The sequence below is a fragment of the Pseudomassariella vexata genome (assembly GCF_002105095.1).
Source record: "Pseudomassariella vexata strain CBS 129021 chromosome Unknown BCR38scaffold_6, whole genome shotgun sequence".
Taxonomy (NCBI): Eukaryota; Fungi; Ascomycota; class Sordariomycetes; order Amphisphaeriales; family Pseudomassariaceae; genus Pseudomassariella; species Pseudomassariella vexata.
In genome coordinates, this window is record NW_024467961.1 from 2,636,133 (window position 1) to 2,651,023 (window position 14,891).

General features: G+C 50.8%; 5 protein-coding genes across 5 annotated transcripts; 3 read left to right on the forward strand and 2 right to left on the reverse strand.

Annotated features, from left to right (window-relative positions):
* Positions 1-624: 624 nt before the first annotated feature.
* On the reverse strand, positions 625-1,671 carry BCR38DRAFT_341950 (DNA glycosylase; the record flags this gene model as incomplete). The annotated part of the gene is made up of 1 exon (XM_040855911.1): positions 625-1,671. One exon carries the CDS (start codon positions 1,669-1,671, stop codon positions 625-627), a length of 1,047 nt encoding a protein of 348 aa, XP_040716682.1.
* Positions 1,672-3,866: 2,195 nt separating this feature from the next.
* Positions 3,867-5,637, forward strand: BCR38DRAFT_200054 (Anp1-domain-containing protein). The gene is made up of 6 exons (XM_040854090.1): positions 3,867-4,126; positions 4,221-4,849; positions 4,925-4,972; positions 5,030-5,110; positions 5,185-5,319; positions 5,396-5,637. The coding sequence occupies exons 1-6, from the start codon at positions 3,954-3,956 to the stop codon at positions 5,542-5,544; spliced, it is 1,215 nt and encodes a 404-aa protein (XP_040716683.1). The 5' UTR covers positions 3,867-3,953; the 3' UTR covers positions 5,545-5,637.
* A 1,531-nt stretch (positions 5,638-7,168) lies between these two features.
* BCR38DRAFT_342402 (cytochrome b-c1 complex subunit 7) lies at positions 7,169-7,744 on the reverse strand (the record flags this gene model as incomplete). The annotated part of the gene is made up of 3 exons (XM_040855947.1): positions 7,169-7,264; positions 7,350-7,512; positions 7,626-7,744. 3 exons carry the CDS (start codon positions 7,742-7,744, stop codon positions 7,169-7,171), a joined length of 378 nt encoding a protein of 125 aa, XP_040716684.1.
* Positions 7,745-9,058: 1,314 nt separating this feature from the next.
* BCR38DRAFT_457665 (mitochondrial carrier protein) lies at positions 9,059-10,334 on the forward strand (the record flags this gene model as incomplete). Its single annotated transcript, XM_040862063.1, has 2 exons — positions 9,059-9,428; positions 9,541-10,334. The coding sequence occupies 2 exons, from the start codon at positions 9,059-9,061 to the stop codon at positions 10,332-10,334; spliced, it is 1,164 nt and encodes a 387-aa protein (XP_040716685.1).
* A 3,061-nt stretch (positions 10,335-13,395) lies between these two features.
* On the forward strand, positions 13,396-14,734 carry BCR38DRAFT_474407 (uncharacterized protein; the record flags this gene model as incomplete). Its single annotated transcript, XM_040862966.1, has 2 exons — positions 13,396-14,024; positions 14,069-14,734. Exons 1-2 carry the CDS (start codon positions 13,620-13,622, stop codon positions 14,732-14,734), a joined length of 1,071 nt encoding a protein of 356 aa, XP_040716686.1. The 5' UTR covers positions 13,396-13,619.
* Between the last annotated feature and the right edge of the window lie 157 nt (positions 14,735-14,891).

Sequence of the window (14,891 nt, forward strand, 5' to 3'; positions counted from 1 at the left end):
CTTGACCGGTGGGACTATAATAGGGATCTTGGCCAGCTGTCTTACAGGAGCCAATATGCAAGCAATACTGTTATACTATATGCCTTGGTGTCAAGTGCCCTCGCTCACTTGACGTAGCAACGAGCTGGTTGGTGTGGGTAGAGCAATTGTGCAAGTGGTCGCGGACTTCAGCAGCGGGATATGGAGAAGAATAAAGGTTAAAGGGGAAAGGAGCGAGAAGGGTGTGTTTTAGTTGTTAACCATGGTATAGGTGTTGTTGTTCTTATTCTCATCATGTCCTGATCTCATTTCTTGTTAATTTGATACCGATTTATCTTGTAAACCCGCTTCAACCCGTATATGCTTGAACACGCTTCCGTACCATATCGTCACCCCATTTGAATTGGACACATGTGTCCCCGGTTCTTAGAGCGGTCCACTCCACTCGCGTGGTCAACTCCAGACTTCCAGCTCGACAACAAGCAATGTCCCTGTCAATGCCGCCGAGTTGTTCTTAGACGTCAAGCTGTGAAGACCCTTGAGTTGCCTGCTTAAATCCTTATACTGTACAGCCTTGGCGACCAGTCTTCGGACTCGCCGTTCAAAGCCAGTCTTGGAGCCTCCAACTTGCTTCATGCGCCAATTTCACTCCAGCGTACTGACATCCGTCTCCTCAACCCGCCACATATACCACATAAACACGCTACGATACGGCGCGAACGGGGCGGCCATCTCCTCCATATCCTTTTCGGACATGTATTTCCATTTGCCGCCCTTCGATTTCAACTTGCTCACATCTCGCCCTGCAAAAGCTGCCATACCCCTCTGCACGCCCAAGTCGCCCAGCGAGAAGACGTCCATGCGTTTGAGCCCGAAACACGCAAACATCTCGACGGACCACTTGCCGAGTCCCCTTACCGCTATCAGCTTCTCCAACACCTCCTCATACGGTGCGTCATGCAGAAGCCGAGCGCTCAGCTCGCCAGTGGTGAATTTCTCTGCAAGGCCTTGCACGTATTCCGCCTTGCGCTGTGATAAACCCGCAGACCGTAGCTTCTCGAAAGAGGTGGCCGCGACCTGGGAAGGCTGGGGAAACCTCGCATCTCCGTCGAATAGATCCACGAAGCGCTTTTTGATGGCCTTTGCTGCAGCGCCCGAGACTTGCTGTGAGATGATACCGCTGCAGAGACTCTCGAACGGGTCGATGCTCTCGGCTAGACCTTCAGGCGAGAAGATGTGACAATGGTGGCCGTTGATGAGCGGCTTCATGCGCGGGTCCACGCTGATGAGATGTGCGCATGCTTCTTCGAGAATGTTGGAGGTCGTGGTTTTCACTGCGGCAGCTTTTGAAGGCGAAACGGCATCCAGGGACTTGGAAGTAACGACACGGGACGTTTCTGGGGATAGGAGGGTGGCATTGGTAGCACGAGGATCTGCGAGCCGATTTACGGCTCCAGGCTTGGGTTTGGGGGTTGTGGTTGTCCCATTCGTGACAGGTTCGGCCATGAGCTTTGCATTGTTGGGAGTAGGTGTGCCTGGCGAGGGAACGGCGGGTTGGGTTTTTGCACGACGCTTATTCGGCGTTGATGGTGTCTGGTACTCTCCTTCGGTGCTGTTCCTTTTTCCATCTCCGCTAGATACCGGATCCGCGGCTGCTTTCCTCTTCCGTGACTTTGGTGCGGGAGGAGGCATCGCTTCTGCCGCGGAAGGCGCCTTTGTCTCAGCAGCTGTGCTGAGCCGCATGGACCTGCGTGTTGACATTGCTGTTGTTCGCCGGTGATGGACTGACCGCGAACTTATGAGATGTTCGGATGACAGTGAGGCTGAGTCGAAGATTAAGTTCTGCTGACAGGCAACGCAACAGTTCGCTTCTATAATAATTGACCTGCATTGACCTGCAAATTTCTTTGCAGTGCATGAGTTGCGAACGTTGCGTCGTCGTGAGCTTGAGGTTGAGAGTCGCAGCGGCAATGATGACCTAAGTCGGTATTGGCCGTAACACCGATGACGAACATGGGCATTCCCCATGACCCTCAGGAGCTGATTAGTGCCTCCATGAACGACCCCAAGAGCTTGGAAAACAGATTGACGCCAAAAACACTTTATCAATCCATATAGTTGCTGATTTCAAGAGCCTTGTTTGATGTTGCCGTAACATTTGAAACCCGGGAATTTCTTGACTTGCACCCTTGCTGTATCATCCTACCCGGCCTCTCAAAACAGCAATTCCGATCCCAGACACCTGGTGCCGTCACTTCCGTCCTAGTTTTCAGCCGGGTCGCGTGCCATTTCCGCGCCTGTTCATCTGAACTCCTGTGCTCTTCAAATTTGACGTTCGCTGCCAAGCCGAAACTTCACTTAAAAAGTAGGGATTGGCATCCGGGGTTCGAAGCGAAATCTGCAGTTAGGGTCTGTGGGACGGCCGGTGAGACATGCCATTCCGTTCTCGATCCGACGCGGCTCCGGAGACCTGGAGGCGTGTCAACTTTAAACCAATCCTTCGCTTTCCAGTTCCACAGCTGAGCAATTTGAGGCCAGCGGTGGTCTTGTGGGATACACTGCCTCTTTACGGGGTATGCTGACGTGCTACCGCATAATCGACTCCATTTTGCCAATATTAGCTTTGATTGTTCCATGCAATAAGGATTGGAATTCCAGAAGAAGTCCTCCATGTCTTCTTGTGAGCTAGTAGTAATGACTTGGCCTGGAACTCCACCTCACGAGTACTCAGCTTAGGTCAACTTGGGATCGTATATTCCATGTTCCACAACGACAGCGAACATGAGGCGGCACCTTCGGCCCACTACGGAGTAAGTTACCGCCTTAGCTGGAACATATGGGGATCTCTACACTATCAGATTAAAATTGGTGCATAGAAGAACCAGCCCTTAGGTAAGTGGACCATGAGATTGTTCGAAGATGCATCGCATTGCGCCGGACAATACCACAAGAGCATATGCGCAATCTGTCTCCTCATGAACCCCCTTGGGAATATAGGCGACCAAAGATTTTTCCTGCAAATTTCCAGCCCAGCAGCCCAGGCCTTATGACAACCCCTGCATGTGCTTATTGGTGGACAATCGCTTGTACGGAGTACGGGGGATATCTGTGCTTCAAGATAACTGAGCTGGGGCTGGGCGATCAACTCTCTAAAAATTGCAGTACTGGATGGCGGGTTGGCGAGGTACAATGTACATTTCAGCCTAAGCAGAACCGAGCCACGAAAGCTACCTTGAGGTACTTGGCCTGCTAGCAGCAAATTGGCAAATTGGTGACAATTTGGTCTGATCCAGCGTAAACCGGCGTCCAATCGCGTCAGCATGACATGTACCTTTTTTCTCTGAGCCGCACATTGACATTCCGTGGCCTTTGCTAAAGAGGCCAAGTCACTTTCGTATTTCGGCGCATTTGCAGCTCCTGGCGACTGCCGCCTCCTAAACGACAGCAGCTTTTCCAGGACGCACACACCCTCGTCCGCTCGCTCTCCACGTCTGACACCACCCCCCTCCCCCCAAAGGGCGACTACCAATTGAGCATCTCACCATCCATCTTAACTTTTCCACTTCGCCGGTCCATTGAGAGGAAACCTTTCCGCGGCAAAACTCAACCATTAATCCCTGGGTCGGATTTCTTGTTCTCTTTCCACAGTTTAGGGACCGACATCGAATCCGCGGCGATCATCAACCCGGATCAATCGGCGACACGTCCCTCCCCAGCGATAGATTTTCCGCTTGTTGCCGACTTGGTTGTACCTGGGCCGTTCATCGTGTTCCCCCGTTGTCTCCCGTGTGGTCCTTAGCGTGCACCCCCTCGAGAAGGACGAGTTCAAGAAAACCTGCTGCTGCACTACGACGCCCCGACGCTCCATCACGACGTACAAACAACCATCGCGACATACTGTCGGGTAGACGACTCTTCGCTTGCTTTCGCAACTCATTTTCGGGGTGGTGACGAGGCCACCCGAAGAGCTCGCCATGCTTCTTCCCAAGGGCGGCATCACTTGGAAGTCCGCCAAAGCTCAATTACCCCCTACCAGAGCAGTATGGGTGTTCTTAACAAGGACGCGCTTTCTCCTCTTCATCGCTGTCGCAGGAGCCATTTTGTTACTATGGCGTGGCATTCGGACATCAGCCAGTGAAATGCAAAGGTACATATAGCACCATCCCTCTCCATCTCCGTCGTCTCAGGGGCTGCTGGGCCCTATACATTCCAGATGGGCTGACTAGAAGCCTCATATACAGTTTCTATTGCTGGGGTCCCTCAAAACCGCCGATGGACATGACGCTCAATGAGCAGCAGGCGTGGAATGCTCATCTCCAAACCCCCGTGATCTTCAACCACCATGCGCCCATAACTGTCAACGACACCACAATAACACACGTTAACCTGAATCCTGTCAAATCAACCACCAAAGCTCTCCAGAACGAAGAACGAGTCCTCATTGTCACGCCCCTGAAGGATGCTGCGCCGTATCTGTCCAAGTACTTCGAGCTGATTGCCGAACTGTCATATCCGCACCACCTAATTGATCTCGCCTTTCTCGTAGGAGATTCTACTGATGACACGCTCGGTGTCCTGGCCATGGAGCTGGATCGCATTCAGAAGCGGCCGGATAAGATCCCCTTCAACAGCGCCCTGGTTGTAGAGAAAGACTTTGGAAGCCACCTCAGTCAGTCCGTCGAGGATCGGCATGGCTTCGAGGCGCAGGGTCCTCGGCGCAAGGCTATGGGCCGCGCCAGGAACTACTTGTTGTCCGCTGCCCTCAAGCCGGATCACTCGTGGGTCTACTGGAGGGATGTTGACATCGTCGATAGCCCCCAAAAAATCTTGGAAGACTTCATTGCTCACGACCGTGATGTCCTTGTGCCCAGTATGTATATATGCTGTTTTTAGCATCACTTTGAGTTCCCCCAAGAGCCCCAGAACCCCAACTGACCAAGCATAGATATCTGGTTCCATCGGTACAGAGACGGACGGGACATCGAAGGCCGTTGTAAGTGATCCGTTCCCCAATGCCTAAAGGAGAGCCCAGCTGACGTACCGCGCTTAGTCGACTACAACTCTTGGGTTGAGTCCGAGAAGGGCTTGAAACTTGCCAGCAGCTTGGATAAAGACGTAGTACTGGCTGAAGGTACGACATCCGCGCTTAGGGACACCCGAGCCTAACCTACAAGTTCCGTTACTAATGGTGGGGTCGTTGCACAGGATACAAGCAGTACGATACTGGACGACAACACATGGCGCGCATGGGTGACTGGCGGAATGATAAAGATGAGGAGATTGAACTTGATGGTATTGGTGGTGTCAACATTCTTGTCAAGGCCGATGTGCATCGATCAGGTTTGTTCCCGAGGATCCTCTTCTGCTGCTCGGCTTGTTCGTATATGCTAATGCTAATCTGTCAATGTTCTTGTAGGCATTAACTTCCCTTGTTACGCTTTCGAGAACCAAGCTGAGACGGAGGGGTTTGCAAAGATGGCGAAGCGCGCAGGTTACGAGGTCATCGGTCTTCCGAATTACGTCGTGTGGCACATCGATACGGAGGAGAAGCCCGGGAACGCATAGAAGGACGGCACTTCTGCATTCTTTCTTGTCTAACCCATTATATTTTTTTCTGTGTACCGATTTTGTCCGCCGGTCTCACGCACATTTGAACAGGGACAGGGAAACGTAATTATTGTACGAGAAGCTCACGATACGCGCACACAACAACAACATCACCATCAACTACTGCATCAGCAATCAGCAGACATGTCGGGCAAAGAGGAGTTGGGAAAAGGCTGCCATTTTCTTCTTCTTCGATTCACTCGCCATCGTCACCCCTTCTCCTTATTTTTCCTCGCGGGGTCGAGTTGGCTGCGAAACTTCCAATTTACATGCGTGTTACGAATGGGGGACAGTAACGCATGTTTGCATGGACAACAACTTAGGAGTTAGTGTGAGAAGGATTCATACCCACCCCCTCTGTAATAGAATTTGGCTATTCATACGGCAGTATGTGGACTTTTGTTTTGGAGGTTCGAAGGGTAAACTTTGGCGCGGTTGATAGTAGCGTGGAAACTGGGGGCGCGTCAATATGCTGAATGAAATGAACAGTTGCGGGGAAAGGGAGGAAGAGGGTGTTTTGTGTGTATTAAGTCTTTGCTTGCTTGGTGGAAAGGAGAACTCATCAGCATGGCTCCTCAAAACGAGTCACTTTTTTCCTATCCCCGCTGCCTGCCTTGGGAGACTGACGGGATATTTCAAGTAGCCCTCAGCCTTACAGAAGGAATTTAATATACCCAGCTTAAAGATTGGGGCAGGTGTGAAATAGACAGGCAGGCGGGCAGGGGTCTGAAGTTGGAGCTTGTTGTAGGGAACAAAGGCTTAATATACACAAGCTTTCTCTCCCTAACGAGCATTGGATGATGGATCATGTTGGCATGCTAGAATGTAAGGCCGCGAAGCAATGTGGATTTCCTGAGGCGATTTGGTCTTACACCCAGGAGGTTTTGTAGATAAAGAATTCTTAGGTGAAGACCCCTAGAGTCTATCAAGCATGCTTAATAAGGGAGCTGGACAGCCGGGCAACAATGTCGCCATGAACTTTTCTTCTACGTTGATAGCTTCCTTGTGAACCGTGGATTGTGCAGCTTGGCAGATATGCGTGTGGATGAATTTGTGGTGTTCTAGAATATGACCGCGGCTACATAGGAGGGAGACGGGTCGCTGAGACCTTTCTAATAAAAGATATTTGCTCAACAAGAGAGTATTGCGTCATTTACAGCTAGCTATACTCAGAGCAAGGTTTCATACAAGCCTCTCCCCGCCTTTGGTTTATTCAATGCTAAACCCCAGCCGTATAAGTAAGCACTTGGCTTATTCCACCAACATGCTTTATAGTGTTGTTATGATGGACAAAATGATCTGCGTCCAATGTCCATTCAGTCTCCTCCGGGATTTGTGTAAAGAAGCACTGTGTCACTCATCGTAAAGGTCACACCTCTTGAGTTTGAAGGCGAGTTCTCATTGCGAGAACCCGGAGTCTATATACACATACAGCATCACCACGAACTGCTCCTTGTCTTCAGCGACCCCAATGGGTCACATTTGCGGATCATTGACACCTCTATTCCAGGCTTAGTTGTACAAGCAGACCGGCCGCTCCTCATTAGCGAACGTTTCCTTGCCCCCGTCAATGCTGGACCGTTTAGTGGTTCTTCACGATCGTCAAGGCATCTAGGGCTGCCTTTTCCTTAGCCTCGGCCTTGATCTGCGCGATGAGGGGTTCCAAGTACGGGGTATCCTGTTTGCAACTGTCAGCGGTGCCTCCCTCCGACTCAGGCCAGCGCAGAAAGACAGGTCGGTCATGCTGCCAGTGTCCAACTCACCTCCTCGGGCTTTGTCCACTGGTCCTTGGGTAGCAGCTTCTGCATCAAACTGCATTGCTGGGCACGGCGGAGACGGTATACGCGGTCGTAGGCCATCTGGGGCGGGAGACGCTTCAGGGCCTTCAGGACGTCCTCGTTTTCCTCGACAATCAAATCATCGGCTCTGTCCACAGTCGTTCCATGTTAGAGAACTGTAATTTGCGCTTGCTGCTTGGGAGTCCCATTTTCTGTGCCTGCTGTTGTTTTCGGAGGAAAGGACTGAAGGGAGGGACGTACCGAAGACCAAGCTGGCGGTACCCAGCGGCACTGGTGTACCAAGTGGCGAGAGGCTTGAACATTTTTGTCAGCCAGGGCCGCTTCAGAATGAAGGGCGCAAGACTGGGGTAGACAGACATGGTGGCGAGGTTCGTGTGGTGGATGATTGGGAGTTGTCTGCGGTAGGGAAAGTCGGATCGTCAAGTCTTAAAGTCGTGATGCGTGATAATCTCGAATGCGACGACGCTGGTTGGACCGAGCTCAGCTAGCATGGGAAACAAAATATATCGGGTCGGCGTCACGGTTGTTCCGTGCTTTCCTCGGGTCACTCCAGGTCAGCTAGGTTAGCTTGCTTTTTTTAGAGGTTAAAATCAGAGCAAGCGGGTGGTATGAGGTCAGACTCACTTTGATTAGAATCCCGAGGGCTTGGAGCTTGAATTTCAAACCAAAGCAAATTCAGGAAATTTGAGGCAGCGCGGCGGGCACTAGACAGGAGTTAATTGCCGCAAGGTTGCCCATTCATTTATTCGTTCATATCTCATATCTCCCAATCGTAGCTCCTCGTCCTTTGCTGTACAGGTTTAGCTCTATGTGATTGCACACATACAATTTTGCCCCGAAGAACCTACTAAAAGAAAGTGATCTCATCCTCCCGAGGTCTTGATCCGGAACCAGAAACTTGTCCAACAACTCGGAGTCAGTCCAGAGTTGGAGCTCCATCGGCATCCACCGCCTACACCAGTAGCGAGACCGCCGCAATCAGCTGTGCGTCAAAGACCCGCCCAGAGCCAAGGTCCGATATTTGTTACTGGAATACTGCTGCACTAGCACTGAGAAACCACTATCAATCTCGTGAACTCCGCACTCAACTTCAACGCTCCTACCAAACCCATTTCCCCGCCCTCTCTTGTAAAACCCACTCTCGGTTTACTTGACGACCCGGACTTGGGATTCATTGTACGAATATCGACAGCAACCCGGGACTTTACGCGACTGCCAATGGCCTGGCACAACCGCTAGTTCCTGTGTCGACGGTGACCTTGCGTGGGAGCATTCCCCGCATACCGCAGCACACCTCCCCCCCCCGCGACTCCAACCACAGTAACTCGGGACGAACAGACGATACGTATATGATCTCTGTTGCCGCACCGCAGACTACTTAAAACGCACCGTCGACCATCGCATCAATACAGCCCGTGTATTCATACCTCACATGCGGGGCCTCTGATCCTCCCCAGAGGCCCCAATATCGTACAACGCCAAAACCTTTCCCGACGTGACCCGAAAACTGAATTGCGAGCTAAGGAATGTCCCACGACCAAGCAGAACGGTCGCGTCAAACGTCGCCAGAGTATGGGGTTATCGCATCTCGGGATTCATCGCCGCCGCCGAAAGCCGCAGGATTTTCGACTGACGAAAAGCCTGACCAGAACAGTTTGAGCTCGCTGGCTGCCATGGCGCTCCATGACTCCCAAAGCATAACGCTACTTCAACAATGGGCCGCCAATGCTTCCGAGTCTCAGTTCAATGCGCTGTCGGGCGCCGTAGGAGGGTTCACTTCGGGGGTTGTCACATGTCCACTTGATGTTATAAAGACCAAGCTTCAAGCACAAGGTGGTTTCTTAACCGTGGCCAAAGGACGGCATGTGGGCCACCACAAGGTCTATGAAGGCTTATTAGGAACCGGCAGAGTGATCTGGAGGGAGGAGGGCATACGTGGCATGTACCGGGGTTTGGGACCAATCGTTATGGGCTACTTGCCGACTTGGGCAGTTTGGTTCACGGTATACAACAAGAGCAAGGCGTGGTTGGCCGAACACAACAGTGAGTGAACCCTCGACGCTCTTCTTAGGTGGTACTGTATAGCACCTTGTCTCGGCATCCATTTATGTGCCTTCGCCTTCATGTACCTCTTGCTGATTTTACTTTTCGCCAGTGCAAAACACATTTGTCATCAACTTCTACTCGTCCATCGTCGCTGGAGCCAGCAGCACGGTAGTGACAAATCCCATCTGGGTTATTAAGACGCGTCTAATGTCACAATCATCCAAAGGCTCTAATGAAAAGGTATCGCTGTTTCCGAGGTCGGGCAACACCCCAACATCAAGGCCGCCAATCAACTCGCCATGGCACTATAACTCAACTCTCGATGCCGCCCGAAAGATGTATTCATCGGAGGGGATTATGTCGTTCTATTCCGGCCTCACTCCGGCACTTCTGGGTTTAACGCATGTGGCTGTGCAATTTCCCGCGTATGAGTTCCTCCGAAAGAAGTTTACCGGCCAAAGCATGGGCGAAATGAACGATGATCATGGACACTGGTTGGGCGTGCTGTCAGCTTCAATGATGTCGAAGATTCTAGCCAGTTCAGCCACATATCCGCACGAGGTTATCCGAACAAGATTACAAACGCAACGAAGGCCAACACCTGGTGCTGAGTTTCTACAAGGGCTAGGTATTTCATCCACTGCCTCTAATGGGAAGAGCACAGGGACTGGAAATCATGGCATCCCAGAACCAAAGTACAGGGGTGTTGGGATGACGTTCCGCACCATTTTACGAGAAGAGGGATGGAGGGCCTTCTACGCCGGCATGGGTGTCAACATGATGCGAGCTGTACCCGCTGCCACCGTTACAATGATGACTTATGAATTTGTGATGAAGAAATTGCATCACGAGAAGCTTGAGGGACAACGCAAGATGGCCTTAGGAGCTGTTACCGCGCTTTAAGAGGTGGCGCAGCTCCCCCATATGTGAACTTTAACACGAGTCATAACCGTACATACAAACCGATTTTGGAAGCACTTTGGAAGAACGGCATAGCAGAGGGAGCGATGCAAAGGACTAGGGGTTCACATGGTTCTTTGCATGCGAAAGGGGTTTGGAATCCTGTGGACGGCGGATGGATGGCGGATGGATGGATCGGATCACACACGATACCCTTCATTGTACGTATAGATATACTCTGGCCAAACGGTCACAAAACAAACGGAACGCATAATCTACTTGGATATCGTACCTGTGTGAAGGCGTTATTGACATGTGATGACCTTGACCAAGATATGATTTTCTTCTAGCTCAACAAATGCATTGTTGATGCTCAAAGGGAACTGATTGGGCTTGTGGGCATCTTGTCCTTCGGTGACACATGATCCATAGATATCTACTATGGTCAAGCTTTGGTGGTTGTTTGTTTGGTTAACTGGGTGGTCCTGTGTGTCGTTCTTAGTGGTTGTTAGATGAATATGGTATAAAGTGGTATGAAGTCGGGGGATCAAGAGGTTTGTTCTCTAGACGCCATTCATGTTGGTGGTCACTCAAGTGGAAGACCAGATAAAATCAAACTTGGGTGGACTAATATCCCCTGGGTCGGTTGAGTTTACTAGAACATCGGATTGACCCCTATGATCCCATCTTGGGCTCGCAGTTTGTTTGGCTTTCTGCCAGCTAAGATTTGGGCAATATAGGCAAGAGAGCTTGGTGATGATGATGATGGGACTAACTCCCTGCACCCAGCACCCAGCACCCAGCACCCAGCACCCAGCCAGTATGCGCAACACAAGATCTGACTTTACTCATGATTAGTCCTTAGAGAAGTACCTCGGCGGGCATCCACTGTTGATGCTACTGGACGTGCCGATGCCTTAAGTTCAGAAGTTACCGTCAACTTACAGAGAAACTGGCTTCACCTTACCAATATTCTACACATCGCGCAACTCCAAGCTTTTCAAACATATTTAAATATAGCTGCAAGCCATCTCCTCACATACTATACGGTCTGCTGTTTGGCCAAAGGCCGCAGTCCACTGTGGCCCTGGACAAGTCTCTCAGGAAGCAGTCTGGAGATATTTCTGGGAGCATTCAGCCTTCTCGTCACATTCCTCGTCAGCATCCTAACCGTTGCCCGCTGTCGACGTACTTGTATGTACCTCCTGAAGCCATTCGTTCCCTTCTGTTCAGGCTCAAGATAAAAAGATATTCAACGGAGCTAGCTGCATTGAAAGTTGTTGCTCTTGGAATACAACCATGAAATCCCAAGTCACCTCTTGGTTCCCGAAAGAGATGCATACGAATATATTTAACCCAATTGTAACAGGGGAGTTCGTTCTAATCTCCGTCTGGAAGCTGCTACTATCTTTTGCCCTCGCAGCCATGACGGTTCACGCAGGGCGGCTGAGTCGAAAGTCGAAGCGAAACAAGCTGGATCACCGACAGAAAATAAGTCATTCCGACATTCTTTGGTGGATATTCTTCTACGTCCTCGGCTTCATTATCGGCATGGTCGGACTGTTCCGGGTGGTGGCGCAGGGGATTTGGGGGAGCCCTGCACTGATGAAAATTACTATTGTATTCGCGGTGCTCGCTTCTGTTGCGTGTCTTCTGTTGCGTGTGGGTGGTTCATGTCGTCCTTCCAGGCGGATGAGGATGTGGCAAGCTGGGCGTTCTGGTTATCGATGCCGCTTAGTTGTCTCCTGGTTGTGGGCTTTTTGTATGCGTTGTATAGCGATTGGGCCTTGGGAGCCATTGCGGAGGATTGGGCAGGTATGCCCTCGCCGGATAATGCTCTCTTATTTTGGGTTTACTTTGCGGCTAAACGACAGCCCATGTTAGCAGTATGATCGTGTACGAGCAGTTACCACTTGGGTGGAAAGGCTTACTAACCAAACCAAACCGAGGGTAAGGATGGAGCAGAGCCTCTGTAACACGTTTGTAAACAATACCGTCTGGAGCATCGAAACTAGTTGAGTTTGAGAACATTTATTGAGGTGTTGTGTTGTTACTGGCCCTTGTGAAAATCGCCACCGGTCATGAATACACGAGGGGCCAGCTCTAGACACAATAGTCGCAGCTTGAGTACTATATATATACTTATTGAATTATTTTCGCGAAGAACCTATCATGTCACTCCCGCCACATAGTCTCCGTTTCAGATCAGTGAAGTCACTAAACGGAACACGGAGACTATCGGTATGAGTTTCGTTCTTAGGTGCACCAGATTCTTGCGCAGGTAGCCACGTCAGCACACAATATAGAAATGGAGATTCTGAACGGGAGCAAACCCCTATAACACATCCTTTCAGAGCTGTTCGCAAATATATAGCATTTCTTTGAAGAATGGCCATGCCCTTCCCAAGATTGAACTAATCTAAAAATACCAAGTTGTCTCATCCAAGATTCGAATATCAATGATCTGAAGAGTTAGCCCCAAGACATAAAGTAAGAAACAACTAGAAAACATGACACCAGGGAACATGTTTGTAATGTTTTATGTTCAATTACAAAGTTATCGAAGACCATGCCTCACGCCCAATGACCTCATCCCCGTCTAAGGCAAGCAAGCCTGTGCGCCTAGTAAGTCCAATGGCTTGAATTCCCGAAGCTTTACTTCTTCAGGCAGCAACCGCCGAATGATTCCAGCGACGTCCTGTTTGCTAATTGCAAAGAGTCCTCAAAACTAGAAAACTCAATTTATTATGGGTGTGGTCACTTTGATCCTAGACAGAAAACTTGGAAGGCTTTCTACAATTTGCTTCGAACAGTAGGTACAGCCACTATAAGAAGACGGACAAACATACTTCGAACTTACCGGGTGAGCCCATTGAACGCTCAGAAGGATCAGCGCCGAGCATGCTTGCTTTTGTGGAGCTGCGCCATGTAGTATACCATACGCTTAGTCGGCTTGGCAAATGCTTCCCAAAGGGGCGAAGCTCCCTAATTAGAAGGTAAGTGGCCGATATATGCACCAGACGGACTTATCTCAGGGTTCCATCGGACTTAAACTACATTATCGCGTCAGGTTGCCTGGCATAGCCTGCAAGATGCATAAATCCCGAGAACAGTATGTGATGTATAGATGTCAATATCAGAAGCTTCAACTACAAATACTGCAGGTCCCCTGGAAGAGACACGGGGTTTCACTCCACATCATCATTCTCATCTGGTCTACGCCGCCTACAGAAAACCAATTCACGCCACATAGAATTACAGATTTCATTCAAGCCAAAAACATCCACAATGTCTCTGATTTCCAAAGTCCCGTTCCAGCTATCCGGTCGCTACGCAGAGCATAACAAGTGGGAAAACCTCAACGGCCCCAGCGACTCTCGAGTTACGGGGAAACAGATCATTGAAGACGAGGGCCTCGTGGATGCTTGGAGTGACAAAGTGGTGTTCATCACGGGAGTATCCTCTGGCATGGGCCCAGAGACCGTTCGGGTGATGGCACTGACAGGAGCCACTGTCTTCGGCACAGCACGAAACCTCGAAAAGGCAAAGAAAGCGTTGGGTGCGTCTTTACTGGACAGTGGCCGAGTGCATTTGTTGTTTATGGACCAAACCGACTTGTCCAGCGTTCGAGCATGTGCTGCAGAATTTCGGAAACAAAGTCCCAAGCTGAATGTCTTGATCAACAACGCTGGTGTACGTCCTTGTGGCCATTGCATCGATTATTCCGATCCTCCAAGCTGACATCCGACCCAGGTAATGTACACCCCGAACAACGCACCCAAGACGGATTCGAGCTACAATTCGGCACCAACCACCTCTCCCACTTCCTCCTTTTCCACCTCCTTTCAGATGTCCTCCTCGCCAGCTCCACTCCATCCTTCCACTCCCGCGTGATCAACGTTTCATCCTCGGGCCATCGCTACGGGCCCCTCCGCCTCGACGACCTCAACTTCGACAGCGCCGGCACATACGAAGGCTGGGCCGCCTACGGCTCCAGCAAAACGGCCAACATCTACATGGCCAACGCTATCGAGCGGCGGTACGGCGCGCGGGGCTTGCACGGGCTCAGTCTGAACCCGGGGAGTTTCGTGAGTCCGAACTTGCAGCAGCACTGTCAGGAGTCTATCGATGCCGCGCAGGAGGTGGACAGGATGCAGAAGTATTTTGTGAGTCTTGAGCAGGCGTGCGCGACGAGTGTTTACGGGGCGGTTTCGAAAGACCTTGAGGGAAAGGGGGGTTTGTATCTTGAGGGGGCTTCGGTGGCGGGACCGGTGCCGGAGGATGGGGATGCGGTCGAGTATGGATATGCGATGTGGGCTTTTGATGAAGGGAAGGAGGAACAGTTGTGGAGGGTTAGTGAGAGGATGATTGGTGTTGATCAGAGACAGCTCGAGGCACAGTGAGACTGCTTGTAGAACCGGCACCTATAGAATTCTCACCTGAAAGTGGATTGTCGCCATGCATCTTCACACCCGCTCAAGGGGCGTCAGGGCGTGTTTGCGAGCGCCGACAGAAGTTAATGCAGAGTGTCGTGTAAATTTTCCATGGCCCATGATCGTC

What these genes read in the sequence shown, in the direction of transcription:
- BCR38DRAFT_200054 (XM_040854090.1), top strand. Translation starts at nt 3,954, where the DNA reads ATGCTTCTTCCCAAGGGCGGCATCACTTGGAAGTCCGCCAAAGCTCAA. An exon ending in AGACGTAGTACTGGCTGAAG is followed by an intron (nt 5,111 to 5,184) that starts GTACGACATCCG and finishes GTCGTTGCACAG; the next exon opens with GATACAAGCAGTACGATACT. An exon ending in GGCCGATGTGCATCGATCAG is followed by an intron (nt 5,320 to 5,395) that starts GTTTGTTCCCGA and finishes ATGTTCTTGTAG; the next exon opens with GCATTAACTTCCCTTGTTAC.